We start from the raw sequence: 22,857 nt of genomic DNA, 5'->3' as shown, positions 1-22,857 counted from the left end.
ATGTCTTTTGCCAAGTCAAATTGGCTTCATCAAGGTACAATACATAAGTAAGGATGCATGCATACAGGCAACAATACACAAGTGAATGAAACAGAAGTGAAGAAACACAGCAAGGTTTAAAGTTCTAAACTGCACCACCTAAGCAGGTTTGACTGGATAATGGCTGCTTGTCTCTGAAAAATGCAAGCAGTTTTATGCATTCAAATTTACTGAGAGGTTAGGACAGTTTCCAAGGAACATCTTGTAATTATTCCTGTGAAATAAGGTGGCCTTTTTTTCAGCAGAATGCGTTGCAGTGTACTGAGAAGATTCTGTCACCATATTTCACAAAAGCAAATACAGATATGAAACATACTTCCTTGAATCTTCCTGTGTTTTAGGTTATATATATATATATATCCTAAGTACAATTCAATAAATCTGGATGCCTTACATCCAGGAAACATTCATCCTCAATCCATCATGCTCCCAATCAAGACCGTACATATGAAATTTAGGTTTCCACTTCAGTCTCAGTTACTCATATGCATGTAATGTTCCCTGCTGATGTCAATTTGACTTTGGAAAAATACAGAAAATAGTAATGAAATTATTTTAGTTATATTATCTGCATTGCTGTCTCTGACTTAAAAAAAAACAAACCTCTTATAAGTAACATATAAAGTATATGCTTAAGTACAACACTCGAGGCAGAGAGATATTGGATGGACACTATATTAATACCACAATATTGTGATATCTATATATTTCCCACTCTCCCTTTTATTTTTTAAGCATTACATTTCTGGCAAATGATCACAACAAATTACTACAATGACCAAGGCATGCAGAGATTAACAGTTTCACTGCACAGTTTAGGTAAGACTACATCTGGTACACATTGTGAAAATATAATCACCTAGTCTGCAGAGTAAAAGATAAAACATGAATATTTTTAGGAAGAATAAAGGAATATAATCCAATATGATGGACTTGCATCATATGACTAAAATCAGTGTCATGGGCAGATGGACATGGATATTTGTTAAACACAGCTAAATTTTGAACTCAAATTTAGAAATGAACAGCTGCAATATGACACTGGCAAGACTCTGCTGCAAGAAGAATAAAAGATAAAGAACCATGATGTAATAAAAAGTTCTGAAGGCATACTGCAAAAAATAATGAAGACAATGCATAGGTTTGCTGTTATGGTGAAGGAAAAATAGGGAGATGATTGGTGTCACTTGTACAAGGGTTTGATTGGACATCAGATCTAAATCTGTGACAGATTTAATTGCCTTGTTTTCATTATTATTATTATGTGACACCTCCAAGAAGTCAAAAGACTCATAGAGGGAGGGCACCCACTCTACAACTCCTTGTTTCCACCACTCAATCAACCAACTACAACGAAATGCATCATCTACACCAACACCATCTACTACCCACCACCATTAGTATTTTCACAGACAATCACAAATATAGATGCCCATGGCAAGATTCAAACTCGCAGCTTTAGGCTGGAGAGCCAACCAGGCCAGCATGGCATGAATATTTAAAGCAATTAGTTTGAAATGTTGGTTACAAAGGCCGAATGAAGGAATATAATCCAATATGATGGACTTGTATCATATGACGAGAATCACTGTGTTATGGGCAGATGGACATGGCATGGCAACAGAAGTCTGAGAAAGGGATGTATGTTCAGGAAACAATTTCAATGCTGTGAAATGTAATTTATGAGGTTATCCTGAAAAAAGTATAAATTGCAAAACTTTAAAAGAGATATGATTATGATAACATATATAAATTAGTACAAATTAGTACAGGTTGAGTGATTATTATATGGTACTTCAACTATGGAGATATAGACTGGAAGGAAGAAAATGAAATATATACATATACTGAGAGATGTGTGGCTGTTCACAGGATCAGAAAACTATCCATAACCAAGGTGGCCACACTCCTTCAATAGGAGGCAGTGTGGTCATGTGGTCTTGACTTGGGGGTGGGGGGGGTTGTAAAACATGAGGAATATTCAAGAAAGGGTAGACAAGCTTAGGGAGAAGTTTAAATTTGTGCCATGGTATAATAAAGAAAGGAAGGACGTCAGTAGCGCATGGGAGATAGTTTTCATGGGTCATCTCGAGGAAGCAATATTAAATTGTATACTGAAGGTAAGGAAGGAGGGGGGGGATATCAGGCAGGAGTTAGATGGTTGAGTAATATCATTAGGCATGAGCTGCAGAAGAAGAAAATGATGTGGAGGGTATATAAAGAGAAATGGTGTACCAGCAAACTCAAGAAGTACAAGGCTCAGGCAAGAAAGCTGACCAGCATGGCAAGGAAGGCAAAATCAGATTACAAGAATCTTGCCGAGAAGGCCAAAGGAAATCCCAAACAATTCTTTCATTATGCGAAAGTAAGAGGAAGATTAACCTTAATGAGTGATGATGGTCACAAGGTGACAGAAGCAGATAAAATAGTTGAGTTACTCAGTGACCACTTTGTAAGTCTATATCATCCATGTGAGGTTACTGCTGTGACATATGATAGACACAGATGTGGGAAGTGTTTTCACTTGGCTATGCTACCCATTACATATTTGGTTTAATCCTTTATTCAAGTGTCCTTTCCATAATGCATAGCATTATACATACCCATAAGGATATGTGCTTTGCATTATGGGATACTAAGGCAAGTGATCAGAACTTATACCATCTTTACCACTAGTTGCCCCAGTTCTGAAAATATTTCAGGTGCAAACTTTGTTTACACTTGGATAAAGGATTAAACCAAATACGTAATTGACAGATGTGGGAACACAGGTGGATGAACTGGAGGTTCTTAGGATATTGCAGGATTGCCATGTAAATACAGCTGTGGGATTAGATGGAATATCAGTGTAGGTTTTGTGAAAATGTGCAAAATTCTGCTGAATTTTGCAAAAACATCTGAAAGAATACCACATGGAACTATTATACAAATTAGAACAAATGGGGGATGGATATGACACTGGTTATGTGGATAAGAGAGCAGCTGCTGGGAAGATATCAAAAAGTGATATATGGAGGGGCAGAATCAAGGCAAAAACAGGTAACTAGTGGTGTGCTGCATGGGTCAGTGCTAGGACCATTACTATTTAATTTGTACATAAATGATATAGGAAATACCTAAAAGAAAATATTCAGATGTTTACTGATGATGCAAAATTAGGCAGAGTAATAATTAATCAAAGCAATGGGTAAATGATAATGGTATCAGTTAATGTGGAGAAATGTAAAGTTATGCATTTTGAAATAAATAGATTACAAGCTGTGTACCATATTGATGGAACTGTACTCCAGGAAATAGAAGAAGCTAGATTTAGGGGTGGTGGTAGACAGAGTTAAAGTTTAGAGGACATACTGCTAAGGCAGCTCATAAGATTGCTTGGCTATTGAAGAAAACACTAACAAGTAGAGATAAGGAAGTTGTTATTCCTATTTATAAGGCCTTGATGCATCCACATCTGGATTACTGTATACAGTCTAATCTCCTGGGTTTCTTGGGAAGATTAGGAAGCAGTGAAGAAGATCCAGAGGCAAGCAACCAAGATGATGAGTGGTCTGTAGAATATTCCCTATGAGAATAGATTGAGGGTGTGTGTGTGGATTGCAGAGGCTGATAAGAAGAAAAGAGGGGATATGATAGAAACATCGAAGTTGCTTAAAAGGTTTTAGAGCATTGATGCAGAGGAAATGTTTCAGCACTTGGCCTGAGGCCAGAACAAGAGATCATCATGGAAGTTAAATTAAAGGATTAGATTTTTTGCTTGGAAAGTTGTGAATGCATGGAATTGATTGCCAGAGTCAGTTGTGAGTGCTTTGTCTGTTAAATGGGTGGAAGGAGAGGTATGTTACATTGTGCAGATAGGTTGCATCTCCTGCAATGAGTCATTGGACTCCATGGAGGAACCTGTACAATAAATTATTGAAAGGAGCTAGGAACAACAGCCCATCCCTGGAAACTGTACAGAGGTATGGTAAGCAAGAATATAAAGAATAGATTTCTTGTATGAAGAGTAGTGAGCAACTGGAGTCTATGCAAGAGAGAATGTTGTCAGTGCAAGAAATGTGAATGAATTTAAAGCATGACAGCTATTACATTACACAGGATGTGTCTCCTACGAGGAGTCTTGCTTCCATGTTTTAAGTTGTGAGGGATTTTCATCCGATTAATCCAGGGCTGATTATTTACAGTGAAAGACGATGGTGAGAAAGAGAAAACGGGCTACCCTCGCAAGCTATAGAAAGATATCATACGAGAGGCCCAAAATATTAGTTTAGTCTTTTCCTGAATCTTTTAATTAACCTTGTTCAGAATCTTTTCTTACTATTTCTGAAGCAATTACGTGACTTACGGAATAGTCCCAGAAAAAGTTCAGCATACGACTATTAACTATAATACATATTCCGCATAATTATAATTGAAACTTACCACCACACACTAAAAAATAAGATCCCAGTACTAGAGAATACATAACCATTGCGGAAGGTTGATGAAGCCATGTCGGCCTTTTAAGTTTTATGTGTGGTACTTCTAGAACATAAAAAGGAACACTATATAGCAACTCCATCATCTCACATGCAGACAGCCTACATCCACTTGACTACAGGAAGTTGTCATCACAGGTTGTATCGAACGGTCGCAGCAGTGCTTTTGATCAATATGATTGGCCGCCGGAACCTATTATTACTAGAAATTCAGAATTATTATATAGGCATAATATAAAAAGTTTTAAATTATTCCCTTCTTTAATTAAGTAACTTCATTAGTGAAAATAGACGTTTATCAGTCAACTGTTCACTTAATTTGGGCTGCCATATTGCAGCCACGAATGCACACCTTTCTAGCCTAAAATGCCAACTAATCAGAAGATGGTAAATGACTTTGGTGTCCTGGGGATTTACGACCACTTTGTTTGGGAGTCTCAAGTCGATATTGCCAAGTGTTGTTCAAAAAACAAAGTTTGTGGTTTCTGCCAGCCCTTTCTTCATATGTGTGTGTGAAGCGAGCGCGAATCCCATGCCCATGCTGAGCACACTGAAGGGCATGCTCTATAGTGTGCTAAAAACTCCTTAAGCTATGCTTCAGTATCGAAACAAGTTCATATCCAACGAATCCTAAACGAATGGGGAAAATCTGCAGGCCGGTACTATGTCAAGATCAGTTCGCGAATAATCATGCTTCTACTTGCTCTACTAAGTTGTGTCTGGAGAGGGTCTGTATATTATTAGTACCCTAAAACCCCATGGAATCAAAGACTCATCTATGGGGTTCCTTTGTCATACACACAGCTCATCATACCGCACCTTCAACACATTCAAGTTCTCTGCAGACACCGCACTTTCAGGCATTCCAATCGTTCTCAACTCCACATGCAAAAAACGTGCTTCTCACTTCCTTGTTCGCCCTCATTATATAGCTTCCAGGGATGACCTCTTGTTCTCCCCTGATCTCTAGCGGATAGGAGATTGCATATCCCCCATATGCAATCTCCTATCCTCTAGACTCTGTAAATTGCATTTTTTTCACCCTTTCCTCATATTCAAACTACTTTAGTCTAGTCAGTCGCCTCAAGACCTCTCTCTAACATCCCTTCATGCTTTTCAAAACGGTGACAAAATCTGTGCACAGTATGCCTAATTAGCCTTATACAATGGAACAAGAATTTCCTTATTTCTACAAGTCAGTGTCCTCCATATAATTCCCAGAATTTGTTGTGTTATCCACCATCACCCCAAATTTCAAAACCTTACATTTTGCAATATTGAACTGCCATCCCCATTCCGTGCCCATTCAATCAACCTATTCGAGTCCTCTTGAAAGACCACAACATCTGTCCTGCTCCTTATAGTTCGTCACAACTTTGCATCAACTGCAAACAACTGAATATCCATAACAAATCTTTCCCAATACCATTAACATACACATTAAACAGCAATGATCCAAAAAAAGATCCCTGAGGCACACCACTAGTCACTTTGCTCTTCTGGAATATTGCTCCCCCATACGCAACTTGCTAATACCTACTAGATAGCCAATTTGTGATCCAGTGCATGTGACTAGTCTAATATCCAACCAAACCACTCTAGTTTGCATATCGACTTATGATGTGGTAATATATCAAAAGCTTTTGCAAAATCTAAGTACCCTGCTGTGTATCTATCTCCTTTGTCCCATGAAGACATAAATTTATTGTAATAAGTAAAGAGATTTCATGGAGCCTGTGTAGCTCAGTGGAAGTGGCGCTTGCGTCCTCTGCGCTTGGTCGCTTGAAGTCAGACTTAAGTTCAAGTCTAGTCTCCGACTGGAGGAACCTTTTCTATGCCTTTCTTCGACCGATTCCCGAGTTAGTCGATCTCTGGCATGGGCAAGCTGGTTTTTTCCCTACCGGATACTCGGGTTTTTCATGCCATAAACTCAAGAAAATCGACCGTAGTACCGACATTATGTCAGACAGTAACATATCTTGTTAGGGATTAGGTACCAAGAGATGGCAGCACTTGTTTGCCAGCCTCTTCATCGGTGGTTGCTATAATTAGTGCTGGACATGGGCCAGCTATCTCTGATTGGCTACCGGTGGAGATTGAACTGCCCACTCAGTCTCCAAAAGCTAGATAGGGTTAAAAGGCCTCGCCTATTCCCTATAAGGGAATAAAAGGCGTTAGCTGATTTTTGTAAAGAGATTACTAAAACATGACCTCCCTTTAGCAAATCTAATCTTCCATCTAGGAAAATACCTTTGTTCTCAACCCAATTCTGGATCCTGCTTCTCACTAGCTCTCCAACCCTTTAAAAAACAACTGACACACAGATAGCTCTATAGCTTGATGCTTGAATTCTGTCACCTCCTTTAAGAAAAGGCACAATGTTGCCTTTATTCCCCTCCTATGGAACTTGACCCAGTCCAAGAGTCATATTAAAAATATATGTCAAGGCATGTGTCAACTCCCTGGCACATATTTCAAAATACGTGGTGATATATTATCAAGGCCCATACCCTAATTAACATCAATTCTCCATATACGTCTTGCTCACTTACAGTCAGTCTCTCCTCCTCATCATCAACTGCTCTCAAACTCCGTGATGTCACATTCACAAGAATGAAAGACCTTTATGGACTTCTCATTAAATATCTCAACTATGTTTTCTGTAGCAGTTGTTCTTTTACCATTAACTCCAATCGGTGTCATCCTTCTCCAATAATTTTTTTAATGGTTACATATGGAAAGAACTCCCTAGGATTCTTTTTGGCTTCATTAGCTAACTGCTGGTCATACTTCACTTTTGCTACCTTTATGAATCAAGTCACCCTCCTTTCTTGTTCTTTGTAATCCTCATGGAATTGATTATTACCACATCTCCTATGCTGTCTCCATGATGTCTTTTTCCTCTGTGTCGCCTGCTTAATCTCATCGTTCATTCATTTCATGCAGGGAGGAATGGAGGCCACACAATGGAACAGAAACTGTGTGTGTGTGTGCGTGCGCGCATATGTGAAAAATAAACTCTAATCCAAAAAAACGAATTAAACAACTAACACTCAAAGAAAAATTTACAAAAAGGAATACAAACCCGTTCTTTTTTAAATCATATCCACTTGACCACTGTCCTTCATTTTAGAGATTTAAAAATATGCACCACTACTTACAAACATCTAAAACTAAACTATAATTCTTAAGAGAAACTCTACTAACACACAAACCCTCTATAGTCCACCTCAACTTCCCAACTATGCTCTGAACGATCCTTTTCACTACAAGGGAGAAACCTGTGTGTTTATCCCAGAGAATGGCAAGCATTGAATCCGCTCTCTACGATTTACTGTGAATAAAATTTTTATTACCTCATTCAGTTAAATTCATTGCTCTGTCCATATAGCGATTTTAATTGTGAGAACTACTTTTTCACTATTTTTTTTAACATGCTTGATTCTCTACAGTTCACATACCCAAACAATGAGGTTGTTTTATGAAGACTTCAAATTTCGCAATACAGAATGACTTTCTTTCTCCAATTTCGCCGATGAAGCAAGCAGAGACACAGATGTTTTCGACATCACTATCATTTTTTCAAAAACTCTCAAACTTCTCACCAAATACCTAATAATGCTCTGTATTTCCAACATCGTTGATTTCGTCTTGATCAGTTCTCCTAAAAAGTAGCTGTCAGATCTTTTCAGCATTAGTTGCTTGTTATCTCATCCAAATCTTATTTTCTGTCGAAAGTCCTTCACCTATTCATTCTCAATTCTTATTTATTTTTTTTTATACACTAGGCTAAGACAAATAGATTTCTACTCCTATGAAATTTTTACATTACTGTGGCTGACTATTGTTTTTTGCTCTTCGCCAGACATCTAGCGGGGAAACTGACCACTATAGTACCAAGGCTCTTGTCAGATAACCAAAAATGAAACAATTCAGAAAGTAAAACGTATGCTGCAAAGAAAAAGATGTTGAATTGATCGATGGTTGAAAGGGGGAAAAAAGTACTCCAGGGGGAATGATTGACTATTGTTTTTTGCTCTTCACCAGACATCTAGTTCAACTAAATAAATAATTAATAATTCTTACTGGAAAAGGCCACTTCCAATATCTCAGCGGAAGTGGCTCTTGCATCCTCTGTGCTAGTTCCCTCGAAATCAGAACTTAGGTTCAGGTCTAAGGTGACCATACGTACCAGTTTGAATGGGAAAGTACCGTTTTTTTTTTCATATTTCCCGGCAGTCCCGTCGTGTTTATAAAAAATGTCAATTTTGTCCCGTTTTTAATAAAAACGATAAATATACTTTAATATTTGTCAATCTTAAATTATTATTCATAACCTATAATCGTATATCAATATCAAGGATACCAGCAAAGGTTGGTCGAGCGTCTGCTACTAATGGCTCGCAAAAAGTTAAGCAGGTTTGAGCGCGGTTAGTAGTTAAAAGGGATCCAAATCGTTCGATGGTGGTGGCACGTTCTCCCTCGATGAATCTTTGGGCTCCCTGGAGGTGTCACATAATAATAATAATACCAGTAATTTGTAGAATCATGGAGTCGCATTGTTCGATGCTAAATATCGATATCTGCAGTGATTTATTCAGAGGGGAAAAAATAATAATAAAAATACATGTTTACAACACTTGCATATCTCAGATGCTGCGTGTGTTCTGCTGTAGCGTTAGGTTTTGTTTTGCCTATATGCTAACCGGTGGCCTTGTTGTTCATTGCCGGTGGTTTAAATTTGATATTTTTTTAAAGTTTTAATCTTATTTTTGAAAGTTTTAAGTCTATTCAAACAGCAGTTTTAATGGCGATCTTCAAAAAGAATTCAAATTTATTAAACTGGACAAGCTGTGTAGTGATGGAACGAAAGTGGTATGCGAACATTGTAATGTCCATTTTTTCGTTGCTCATGGAGGCATATGCGACATCAAACAACATCTACGTAGCCAGAAACATAAGCATGCTGAAAATACTCTGGTTTAGTTAAAAACATCAGCTCATTTATGATGAGACGTGATGGTGATAGCGAAAGCGATAAAATTGCAATTGGCGCTCTTGTTGCCTATCATACTATGCATCACGGCCAAAGTTTTCTCACAAATGATTGCTTGTCGCCATTGATAAATAAAATTTATGAACCAAAAGTTTCTTCAGCGCGTACCAAATCAGAAGCAATAATTATCAAAGTTTATCACCATACATATTCTGCGAAGTAATAGAGGATTTGAATAAAATCAAAAAGCGTTATAGTCAGTTTAAATGCATCAAACAAGGAACTAAGTGACAAATTTGCCTTACAGAACAAATTTGTTGCATTGTGTGCAAATAACACGAACACCAATTTAGAGGTTGCAAAGGACTTGACAAAAATAATGTGTGGCAAAAACTTGAAACCGAACTGAAAAGGCAGATTATTGGTTGTGGAGCACACATTATACACAATTGCCTCCAGAGTGCTGTCGACTGTTTACCAATATATATATATATATATATATATATATATATATATACACACACACACACACAGGGTGTCCCAAAATTCACGCAACAAGTAATTTTGATAGAAAACACAGGTTTTTAATTAAAAATTGTAATTTCTTATTGATTCATAAAGTATACAGTATAGGGTTATGCATGGAATAGCATATCGGGTAAATGGCCTCCACGGCTTTGCTAACACATACGCCCTCTTTTGTCGAAATTTTCCATGACCGTTTTGCATAAATGTGGCTGATTTCGTTGATACGGCGCTCAATTTCCTCCTTCACGGCGTGGGTGTTGGTGGGCTTGTTGGCATAAACCTTAGACTTCAAAAAACCCCAAAGAAAAAAGTCCAAAGGCGTGAAGTCACATGATCTAGGCGGCCAATTCTGATCTCCAAAACGGGAAATTACATGACCAGTAATTGACTCATGAATTGTTTCTCGGGCTGTATGGCATGTGGCACCGTCTTGTTGAAACCACATGTCGTCCACATCCATATCTTGCAATTTAGGCACAAAAAACTGGATTATCATTATTATTATTATTTTAACGGTGTCTCCATGGAGTCAAAAGACTCATCGCGGGAGACCCGACATTGACACACTAACCATTATTTACACAATACCTGTCATACCTCTCCTTAAATTCATTCACAATTGAAGCATTCACAACCAGTTCTGGCAAAGCATTCCACCCATTCACAACCCTCCAAGTAAAAAATCTAGTCCTAACACCCTTGTTAACCACACTCTTACACAATCTCCAGGGATGACCCCTCGTTCTCTCACATCCTGCATTGGTCTTAAGAATATCATCAGTATCAATCCTGTAAAATCCCTTTAACAATTTAAATACCTCTATCATATCTCCTCTCCTACGTCTATCAGCTAGTTTTTGGAGCCCACAGATCATCAATCTATCCTCATAGGGAACATCCCACAGACCTGCAACAATCTTTGTAACCCTCCTCTGAATCCTTTCTACCACTTCCGCATCACCAAGAAATCCTGGCGACCAGATCTGTGCACAATAGTCCAAATGCGGCCTTATTAATGCCTTATAGAGTGGAATAATAACTTCCCTATCCCTGCTTGTTAGTGTGTTCCTCAACAACCATGTAATTTGATGTGATGTTTTGGCAATCTTAGCAATATGCCCTTTAAACTTAAGTTCTCTGTCCACAATAACTCCCAAGTCTCTTATCTCATCAACTTCCTGCAGTTCAGTTCCGTTAATATAGTAAACAGCATGCGATTTCATCCTCCCGAAGTGCATCACCCTACACTTAGCCACGTTGAACTGACAGCCATTTACCTCAGTCCATAGCGTCAGCCTATTTAAGTCATCCTGTAAAATATCCACATCATTTGAATTGATTATCGCTCTTCCCAATTTTGCATCATCAGCAAACAAGTGGATATTTCCATTCAAGGTATTTCCAATATCATTGATGTACAAATTAAACAATAGAGGACCAAGAACTGAGCCCTGAGGTACACCACTAGTCACTTGCCTTTTCCTGGACTCAGCTCCTCCGTAAACCACTCTTTGATATCTGTCCGCCAGCCATCCTTTAATCCAAATCACCATCTTCGGATCCAAACCCATTTGCTCTAATTTATGTAACAGAGTTCCATGTGGAATCCTGTCAAAAGCCTTTGCAAAGTCAAGCAGTATCACTGAGTAAGGATTTCCTTTATCCAACTCCACTGTTACTTTATTATAGAACGTAAGCAAATTACTTAGGCAAGACCTACCTTTCACAAAACCATGTTGCCCCTTATAAAGTATCATATTGCTGTCCACCCAGTCCTGAATTCTAATTTTAACTAATTTCTCCAAAATCTTAACCACCACTCCAGATATATTGATTGGTCTATAATTTGCAACATCAGTCTTAGAGCCTCCCTTGTGCAATGGAACTATTTTCCCCTCTTTCCACTCATTGGCTCTCATGTCGCAATAGCGAGCACCATTAACTGTTATTGCCTTACCAGCCGCATTTTCGAAGAAGAATGGACCGATGATGTCTCCAGCCCAAAATCCACACCAAACAGTGACACGTTGTGGATGCATTTGTTTCTCTACAATCACTCGTGGATTTTCTGAACCCCAAATGCGACAATTTTGTTGATTAACGAAGCCATCAAAATGAAAATGAGCCTCATCGCTGAAGATGATTTTGTTCGAAAAATAAGCATCCACTTGTTTCATAATCCATTCAACGAACTCTCTTCACTGTGTGTGGTCAGTAGGCTTCAGTTCTTGAGTTAATTGAACTTTGTAAGCATAAAGATGCAAATCTTTCGTGAGAATACGCTGTAGAGAGCTTCTCGAAATACCCAATTCAAGACCACGGTGCCGAATTGATGTTCCTGGACTTTCAGCAGCACTCTCAATAACTGCTTCGATGTTTTCTGTTGAACGACGGCCAGTGTATAAGATCACTAATTGATCCAGTTTCCTTGAATTTTTTAATTAATCTTTCCACAGTTGATGAAGTTAAATCGCTATTCCGACCATATTTTGTACGAAAATTGCGAACTGTAGCTACCAAACCTTCATTATTTTTAAAATATTGCTCAACAATGAAAATGCGTTGTTCTTTCGTGTTGCGCTCCATTTTTAATAACCCTGAACTGTCAACTGTCACGCTGTCTTTTTTTTCTCGTTGGCAACACTTTACCGCACAAATGGCGCTAAATTTAAATCTTGCGTGAATTGTGGGACACCCTGTCTGTCTGTGTGTGTGTGTGTGTGTGTGTGTGTGTGTGTGTGTGTGTGTGTATATATAAATATATATATACATACATGAGAGCCTGTGTAGCTCAGTGGATGTGGCGTTTGCACACCACCGCGCTAGGCCGCACGAAGGAAGTCTTGGTTTCGAGTCTAGTCGGCGACTAGAGGAAATTTTTCTAAGCCTTTTTTCGACCGGTTCCCGAGTTAGTCGATCTCTGGCACGGGCAAGCAGGTTTTTCCTCCCGGAAACTCGGGTTTTTCGTCCTGTAAACTCAAGAAAATCGACCGTAGAACCCACATTATTTCAGACATTAAATATATTGTGTTAGGGTTAGAGACCACGAGATGGCGGCACATTTGAGCCGTCTCTCTTCACTGCGTACCGCTTAATTAGTGATAGCCTTGGGCCATCTGTCTCTGATTGGGTACCAGTGGAGATTGAATTGCCCACTCAGTCTCCAAAAGTTAGATAGGGCTAAATGGCCTCGCCTACTCCCGTATATACGGGAATAAAAAAAAAAAAAAAAAAAAAAAGGCGTTAGCTGATATACATACATACAGATTTGAAGAACTGAAAAACTTTTGTGATTTTACAGGAAACAATTACACTAAATTGTTAGAGCATGGAAATACAAGATTTTTGTCCTTGAGTGCATCAATTGACAGAATTTTAAGCATGATTGATGGTTTCGTTCTCATTTTCTTTCTCAAGAAAAATATCCTGTTATGTTGCGAACATTGTTCGAAGATCCCTGTTTGAAATTGTGCTTGTCATTTGCAAGAGACCGAGTGATTACGTTACAAACATACATTAGCTTGATTGAAGAAGATATTTCAATGTTTATGGCTACAGAAGTAGCCATAAACATTAAAAATCTGGTAAACAAATTTAGACTCCAGAACATAACCCCCATCCCGTTTTGGTGAGGAAACATGGTCAGCCTATTCACGTCTAGTCGTCAAAGGAAGTCTTCGACTAGTTCCCGAGTTACTTAATCTCTGGTACGGGAATGTGAGTTTTTTTCTCAAGAAAATCAACCGCAGAACCAAAGTATTTTAGACAGTAACATATCATGTTTGAGTTAGGAACCAAGAGATGGCAGCCGCTTGTTTGTCCGTTCTTCACAGGTGTCGTATTTAATTAGTCATAGACATGGATCAGTTATCTCTGATTGGCTACCGGTAGAGATTGAACTGCCCGCTCAGTCTTCAAAAGCTAGATTGTATTAAAAGGCCTCGCCTACTCGCTACAGGGGAATAAAATGCATTAGCTAATTTATTTTATTTCTTGGTGGAATAACGATCTTCATTCATTACTGTGAGTGGCGAAAACTATTATCAACACCTTCGTTTTCCAAAAAGTCTGTGAAATCAATTAAAGAAAAGAATTTGGCAGATAACGCAAGTGGCTCGAAAACAAAACAAATACATTCGACTAACCTTGCTGTCCCATATACCATGTTATAAGATCTTCCAAAATCAAAGCATTCGACCAATCAACCAACAAGAGCAACTATGAAAACACTAACTCAGTTAAAATCTAAATGGCGAAATGTAGCAAACTTGCTTCTTACTCAAAGAGAATTCGAACTGTCTGGTCCAACACAAAGGCGTGTAAAGGTAGTGTAACTTCTGCACATCCATGTTTCACATATCCAGGAGTTATTACAATGAACACTTACTCAAAGGAAAGAGGTTGACCTCCTGATATTATTCTCCTACATTAATTAATACTTATAATCAATACTGAAGCCATTTTAGCCATATATAACTTTTTAAAGACTGAGGGAGAAGTATATCTCTGGCCATTATCACTAACTATAAATGGTATCCAGTGAAGAGATTGCAAACAAGTGCCGAGTATCGAGTATCGAGTAGTCCTTAACACTACCGAATTATATTCATCTCTGAAATTGTATGGGATCTACAGTCGAGTTCCTTGAGTTTACGAAATGAAAAACTATCGTCTCTGAAAAACAAAAAACCGAATTTTCCCGTTGTAGAGTTTGACTAACTCAGAACCAGTTGAAGAAAGGCTTAGACAATTTCTTCCAGTCAGCGACTAGAATTAATCAAACTTAGAATGGTCCTTCTTTGGGTGGCCTAACACTATTGATATGAATATAGTTTCCATTGGTTAACACAAGCTTTTCTCAATTGTCAATCTCCTAATATATAAATACCAAATTCATTCTACCTCAGAATAATGTTATCACATATGGGATGGTACACCTAAATCCTCTCCGAAAATCCTTTATATCTATAGAAGGCAATGCGATGAATTGGTGAATCTTTGCAAACAGACTGACTCCCGTTACATATTGCTTTTTGCATCTACACATATTTTCATTGGCGCTCTTTCACCTAACTGATAGATACCATCCTTCCACTGTGCTTCAAACCTACAGACACATGATCGGCTGTGGATCAACAATCATTACTTGTCAAATGTGCTGAACAACATCTCATCTCTCATATCCTGTATGCCTATGCTGTAGCAAAGTTTCCCTGAGGACTATCATTTCCCGGTGTTTAAAAAACATGTCAACTGTTGTGTGCGTCATATTCTTTCTTGACATGCCCATGCACAGTACTGACATGATTTCGGTTCTGCAATGTATTTTGCGTGTTGGTGAGTAGATACATCCGTAACTCGATTGCAGTACGACGACCTTTTATTTGGAATAGCTGGATTTGAATCGCGTCTATCACTTAGGACTTTTTCGGGTCTTTTTAATCAAATAGGATTTAGCCAGTCACGTGCGAAAGCAGAACAAATTTCTCAGTTTTCAAGCGGGCATACCGGCTCCGAGAACATACAGATCTAAAGACTTGTCCATAGGGTACGCATCAGCATTTTATGACGGTTTTATTAATATGCTGAGATCTCTAATCAGGGGACCACTCATCCTATGGCATGGAAGTGTTAAATATATAATATTAAGAGATAAATCTCCAAGAAATCAGCGATTCATTCAGGAGAGAACATGCCACTTGCACCATCGATTATAAGTTTTCTTGAATTCATTCACAATCTCCAATTCCCGATAATGCATCACTCAGTGAGAGAGATTTCTAGCTCTCATTCCCATTTTGATTGCATTCATTCTTCCCTTTGCCGCTGCTCTTTCGTGGAAAACCATTAAATGGAGTTCTTTTTTGTGAAGCATTGGTGCTTACCATAGTGTTACTCAGTGATGCACTCAAGATTTAATCTTTGGGGGGAGGAGCCGAATTGAGTAGACGAGTTGAGAATAGACACTACTCATTGCATATGACCTATGACTACGCATTCCCACCTGACTTGACCGCTAATTCATACGTAGCATAGAAATAGAAGACACGACACAACATAAATAAAAAAATAAAATTTAATTAGGAAATATTTTGGGGAAATTTTCTAGTGTGCTCCACTGGTATTGCATTTGATGCCAGAATGTCTCCATTTGTTGATCACACTGCCAGCCGCTGATTTTGGATGCTTCATTTCAGCGGTAGTGGCACGTATGTTCTTGTCTGTATGGACATGCAACCAGTGTGACAGTTCACAATGACACCTCTCTCGAAGTTCACGTCGTATTGCCATACCAATTGTATGACAATACGACGTGATAAAATACTGCTTCCTACTATCTTTCTTTACACTTGTGTTATTAACAAACCTGGAATGTTCCATAACTTCAAATAACAGGGGTGTCCGGACAATAATTGGTAGATAGTTATATATATATAACTAAAGAATATTTTTAAAATATTATTTTTTATTTATTTTCTTTTTTTCTGTATTTATTTTTTACGATTACAGTACTGTATTACATAGAAGCCCGCATAGCCCTGAGGAAACGAAGCATGAATCGCTAGCACTATGCCGCCAAAGGAAAAAAATTCTGATCGCTCAGCCAGAAAAACTTTTTATAAGCCTTTCTTCGACCAATTCTCGAATTTGATTTCTGACACAGCAAGTAGTGGTTTTTATCCCCGAAACTCAGATTTTTAATCCCATAACCTAAGCAAATCGATCATAGAGCTCACATAATTTCAAACATTAATATATATTATATTAGGACCCATGAGATAGCGTCAAGTTTCCTACAATTCTCTATCTCTCTTGTGCTAATGTTTAGACGAGTTATCTGTTATTCCCTTAGAATGGAAACTGGCTACCATACAATTTCCAAAAAAGTTAGTTATGGTTAAAATGTCTCATATGTTGCCTTTGCAGAATAAAAGCATTAGCGTTTTTTTAAAAATTTTTTGACAGGAATTAATTTTTAATGAGAATACTCTATTTAGAACATCCTTCCCCGTATGAATGCCGCATATTCTCTACTTTCGTTCATTTGCTTTAAAAAAAATCAGATAAATAACTACTTTTTATTCCTGTATAGGGAGTAGATGAGCTAGTGGGCAGTTCAATCTCCACTAGTAGCCAGAGATAGCTGGCCCAAGGCTGACACTAAGTTAAACGACACGGAGCGAAGAGACGGCTAACAAGTGCCGCCATCTCCTGGTCTGTAACACAATATTTTTAATGTCTGAAAAATACAGTGTAGGTTCGACGATCGAATTTCTTGTATTTACGGGTGAAAAACCCGAGTTTCCAGGGGAAAAAAATACCCACTTGCTTTGTTTTTTTTGCGACTAGACTTGAACCCAAGGCTTCATTTGTGTGGTCAAGTGTCGTGGAGTGCAAACCACTTCCACAAGCTCTTGCTTTAAAAAAAAAAAATTAACCTTTTTTTTATGACAATACACTCTTATATTTTATGGAAATGACCCACCCATTGGGTCGTGATCTAGTCTTCCATAGGTGTTTATAGTGTATTAATCTTATATAGATGTTTGAATCATGTTTATAACACCTATATAAGATTATATCACCCCCTGCTGGTTATTTCCATAATAAGGCCAATAGTAATTTGATAAACTAGACAATACACCCTGTTCCTTCTCTTTAATTCACTAGCTGTGTAATTTTGAAATATAATCTGAACTTGAAAAACAATAAATACCAATGCTGCTGTTTTCTCTGCAAGCTTCACAATCTGATCAGTTGAAATACATCTAAAATAAAGCGCTCTTTCTTAAGTTTTTTTTTTTTCTTTTCTAGGATTGTTTTAACTATCCCTTTCAGCTGATGAATGCATGATTTGACTACTTTGGCTACAGAATTTGTGAAAGAAGGATGTCGAATGTCACAGTATTTGAAGGAAATTATCAAGCACCAGCAAAGGTTGATAGAGCCTCTGCTACTAATGGCTCATGCAAAACGTTAAGCAAGTTTGAGAGCAGTTATAGTTGGAAGGGAACCAATCGTTCGATGCTGTTGTCACTTTCCCTAGATGAGTCTTTGGACTCCCTGGAGGTGTCATATAATATCGAGGGTGAGGGTTAGTAGTATAGTAATATCATTAAGTAGGAACTATGAAGTACAAAGAGTATGTATAAAGAGAAGGGTTATCAGCAGTCTCAGTATAAATTATGTGACACCTCCAAGGACTCATCATGGGAGGGCACACTGCTCTACTTCGCTAAATACATCTTATCCTGTCCGCTACCACTCAATTCTCCAACTACAACTAATACCATCAAAGCCATCTATCGCCCATCATCACCACCACCAATAGTATTTTTTGTCTGCAAATTGCGTGTTCTGAAGACCGAGTTGTCTGTACACAGGATGAAAAACTCGAGTTTCCATGAGGAAAAAACCTTGCCACCACCATATGAGATCAGCTAACTCACCTTCAACTGAAAAAATCCCATATAAGGATTCCCCTCGTCACAACGAGAATTGAACTGGGATCTTTTCCAATCGAAGGGCACAATGTTCCACTGTTCTTCCAATTAAATGGTGGCGATGGAGATTCTAGAACTCTCCATCGCCACCATTTAATCCACCAACTACACAGAGCCACTACTGCCATTATCGTCTACTGCCCCCCACTAGTATTTTTCATCTATAAATTGTGTTCTCAAGGCTGATTTGTCTCTTACAAGTTTCACTTGCACAAAATTTGATGTTAAAATTCTAAATTCCATTCACTCATTTTTCTGCCAAAAGCAACAAGTGTAAAATTTACAATGGCTTGTCAACTAGTGGCTTAATTACTCTGGTATGACTCAAGGCAACAGCATAAACATGAACAGTCATATAGTTATACCTGACTCACCATAAACATGAAGGTATGGGGCAATTCTGAAAATTTAATTGCTCCATCTCATATTCCATCTTCTTAGTTTTTCTTGACACCTTATGACTCCATAAAATATAATTCATTGTTCTAACAGTTGCTTGTGTCTGTCCTATTCCAACTCATGTGTCCACTTCACGCTACCAGACAACCGTCGTGGAGCCCAGATACTCAAAGGCATTTACAGGGTGTTCGGGATAAATTTGACAGTTTCGTAAGGAAAAAGAAAATCTTCTTTGTATCTATTAAATTTAATGAATTGACAAAAAAACATTACAGGCAGAGTTAATTACAATACTATCAACAAGATTTACTCAAAATAACCACCATTAGCATCGATCACAGCTTCAATTCTGCTTCAGAACCTCGAACAAGCTGATGCTACAGTCTCCCTGGGAAGGGCCGCAAAAACTGTTTTAATTTTATCCATTAACTGGGCTTTTGTATTACTGGAAGTGCGATTGGTGTCTTTTTCAACTGCGCCCCATACAAAATAATCCATGGGGTTAAGATCTGGGGAGTTTGGAGGCCAAACATTTGGACTGGTGAAGTCGTAGAAATTTTCAGACAACCATTTTTGACTTTTCCCAGAGGTGTGGCAAGGGGCCGAATCCTGCTGCCATACATACGGCCTACCATTGGCTACCCTTGTTATCCAGGGCTTGACTACAGTTAGCAACTCCACGAACAAAGCCCGAATTCCAATGCCAGGGTTCTTCAACACCTGTTCCTGCAGATTTGCGAGGAATTCTGCTGTACGAACGCAATCAGATCATCTGCTAGGGATCTTTCTTCTTGCTACATCCTCGTAGTCACCATTGCAAGTCTCTAGTTCATGCCTGATTGTTTTTACTGTATTCAGGGAGCATTGGGCAGCAGTCGTAATATCCTTATTTTGATGGCGGGCACGAATCATCATGATACAAGTTATTCTCTTCCATGATTCAGGTGGGTTCCAGCTATCCATCCTTTCTGACATCTTGTATATGAATGAAGAAGGGTCCAAACTTTTAAATGAAGAGAAGTGTGTGTTAATACATGTAACTTACGGAAAAATATAATTAATTATAAATATGTCAAATTTATCCCGAACACCCTGTACATGTATCCAACAATTTTCTCATCTGGTATTCACATCCTCCTTGTCCTCTTTGAGGATCACCTGATCATCAGCAAAAAGAGAATCCTATGGGTACACCCATTCCATGGCAATGCCTACTCTGGTCTTCTAAACTCACATCTATCTAAGTTTATTATAAACAATGTTGGTGACATACAGCATCCCTTGCTAGAATTAAATTCCTTGAAAAGTTTTTGTTTTTTTTTAACTAATCTTATATAGCAAACTAGATGCCTAATACTTTCTCTGCACCATCTCTATCACTCCATCGACATCTGCTATTTTAATGGCTGCCACATTCTCTTCCCTGGGGCAGTAACAAACGTTTTCCAAATCGACAAAAACGAAATGGAGTTTATTCTTAGCAAGCTGTGTTTTTTTTTTTTTTTTTTTTTTTGTCGATAAAACCAGGTTGTTCTTTGGGTATAACTGGGGATATCTTGAATTCAATTCTCCTTCGTAATTTGACTAAATATCCTGCTAACCAAACACTTATTACCCAATAATTAGCAGAATTGTTCTTACTTCCCAAAGAATATTCACCCAAAGCATATCCTCTCCTACAACGACTTTATTGAATATCACTGTCCTGTCCAGGCCTGTAATGCTTTACTATCACTACACTTGCATTTCTACTGTCATTCCATCAGGGTCAGCTACTTTTCTGTTCTTATATATCTGAACAACACACATCAGCCTACTGCTGTCACTTCCAACAATACCCTCTCATCTCCTTATGAAAGTTTATTATATGAATATAATAAATTTTCATATTTTTTAAAATCTTAAAGAGAAATGATGTTAAGTCCTGCTCAAGATCTATAAGAGGTTCTCACCTGTTGCACATATTGCCAGGCCTCAGCAGAGTAACTTCCACTAGGTGTTTAATAATATGACTGAACTTCCCCCTCCCCACATTTCTCCAACCTCAATCACCATTCTTTTCACTCACCTCTTAATACTATTGTACTCCTATCCCGAGAGGTTTACTCTACATTTACTTGCCTCTTACCTCCTCTTCAACAGCCAGCCTCATGTATTCATTATCATCTATATAAATCCCACATGCAACTATCTTGTAACATCCCAATTCTGTAAATTAAGGATACCAAGAAATTATATTTTTGTACTCATACCCAAGTGTAAACAAAGTTTGCACATGAAGTAACTTCATGACAGGGCAATTCATATATATATATATATATTGAGGTTAATGACTTCACATCAATTGCCTTAGTATCCCATAATGCAACACATACCTTTACAGACATGTATAATGCTATGCAACATGGGAAGGGCCACTACTCAGACTGGTTTCGACCTTTGAGGTGAAAAAGTAAAGTGGTGCTTATCATAAGCCTAGAGTAGTTAGTATAGGGGTGCAAAAGAGCCAAATAGTATTAGGAGAAAGAAAAGACAGAAAAAGCCTCCTCAGTGAGAGTCATACCCAGAAGTGATACCAAGCATAACACATAACCGTACTGCTGCAAAGGGTAAAGATTAAATGCTTTTTATACTCCCCGTTGTCTGAAACAGAAAATATTGGTAGGAAAAATTTATAAGCATTTAGCCTGCCCTGTGGGGGGCTGAGGGATTAAGTGATATCATTGGAAAGTCAGATAGCTTTAAGTCTTCTACTTGATTAGGGTGCATAGCTGCTTTTGAAAAGCACTTTACTGCTGGAGAGTGAAAGAATGTGGAGATCTATGGAATATTAGTATCACAGTAAATCTGTTCATTTCTGATGAACCATCTAATATCATTCACAAGCATTTGTTTTGCACTCATAATTTGAGTATGTTAACTTTTGCAGTGTGGCTCCAAGCTGGGGAGGCATAGGCAATTATAGGACAAATCGCCATCTGATAGAGTAATAGTTTGTTCCTTGTGTTTAATGTGTTGTGTTGATCAATCAAGGGATAGAGCTGAGTGATAGTATTGGATATGTTCAACAGATGTGCCCAATATGGTTACCCAAGCACAATCTTTTGTCTAGTAGTAACCAGAGATATTTAGTTTATTTTCCAGGGGATTTTGGTACCAAATAGAATAATGTCCCTTTTGGGAGATGCTAGCCTTCTGGTGAAAAGTATGGGTATGTTTTTTTTTTTTTTTTTTTTGAGGATTTACTTGCAGTCTCCAGAATGATAACCATTTTTCTAGCATTGAAATGATATCTTGAAGTTTTTTTGTTACAAGGTGAAGATGGAGTGATCTAGCTAATACTGCTATTTCATCTCCATATAAAGCCATGATGGATGTCATGGGGTGCTGTGGGATATCTGCCATGTAGATTGCACACAAAAGCAGGGACAGTAAGGATCCTTGTGGAACTCCAGCCAAAATTCTACTTGGGTAGAGCTTGTTCCATTTATTATGATCTCCATTTTTCTATTGATAAGGAAGGACTTGATTAAACATATCACGTTCATTGATATGTTAACAGTGATAAGCTTATAAACCAAACCATAGGGCCAAATTTTGTCAAATGCATTTATAATGTCAAGGAATACTGCACTAGTGTGTTATTTCCAGTTGTATCACACAGTAATGTACTGAATTAAATGAATTTCTTGGGGTGCTGCTGTGATTTTGACGAAAGCAGAATTGTTCGTATTGTATAATATTTAATCTGTCTACTGATTTTTGAAATCTGGAGATAATTTTTTTTTGACAGTTTTAACTAGATTTGATAGACTGATGGGGCGATAATTTTGAGGTAAACGAGGATCTTTGCCCTGCTTATGAATTGGTATAACGTCAGCAATTTTCGACAGAGGAAAATATTGCATTCATG

General features: G+C 38.0%; 1 protein-coding gene across 1 annotated transcript in view; it reads right to left on the bottom strand.

Annotated features, from left to right (window-relative positions):
• LOC150092410 (oligosaccharyltransferase complex subunit OSTC-like) overlaps positions 1 to 4,637 on the bottom strand; it is a 45,002-nt gene extending 40,365 nt beyond the window's left edge. Inside the window, exon 1 of the mRNA XM_090415096.1 lies at positions 4,462 to 4,637. Within this exon, the coding sequence (XP_090271222.1) occupies positions 4,462 to 4,603 (142 nt within the window). The 5' untranslated portion in view covers positions 4,604 to 4,637. The remainder of the gene's footprint in view (positions 1 to 4,461) is intronic.
• Positions 4,638 to 22,857: the final 18,220 nt, after the last annotated feature.

The sequence above is a fragment of the Typopeltis vanoorti genome, chromosome 26, assembly GCF_054136105.1.
Source record: "Typopeltis vanoorti isolate ZY-2024b chromosome 26, IOZ_Tvanoo_1.0, whole genome shotgun sequence".
NCBI classification, from domain to species: domain Eukaryota; kingdom Metazoa; phylum Arthropoda; class Arachnida; order Uropygi; family Thelyphonidae; genus Typopeltis; species Typopeltis vanoorti.
Note: the sequence above shows the minus strand (reverse complement) of the source record. Positions and strands in the feature narration are given on the sequence as shown.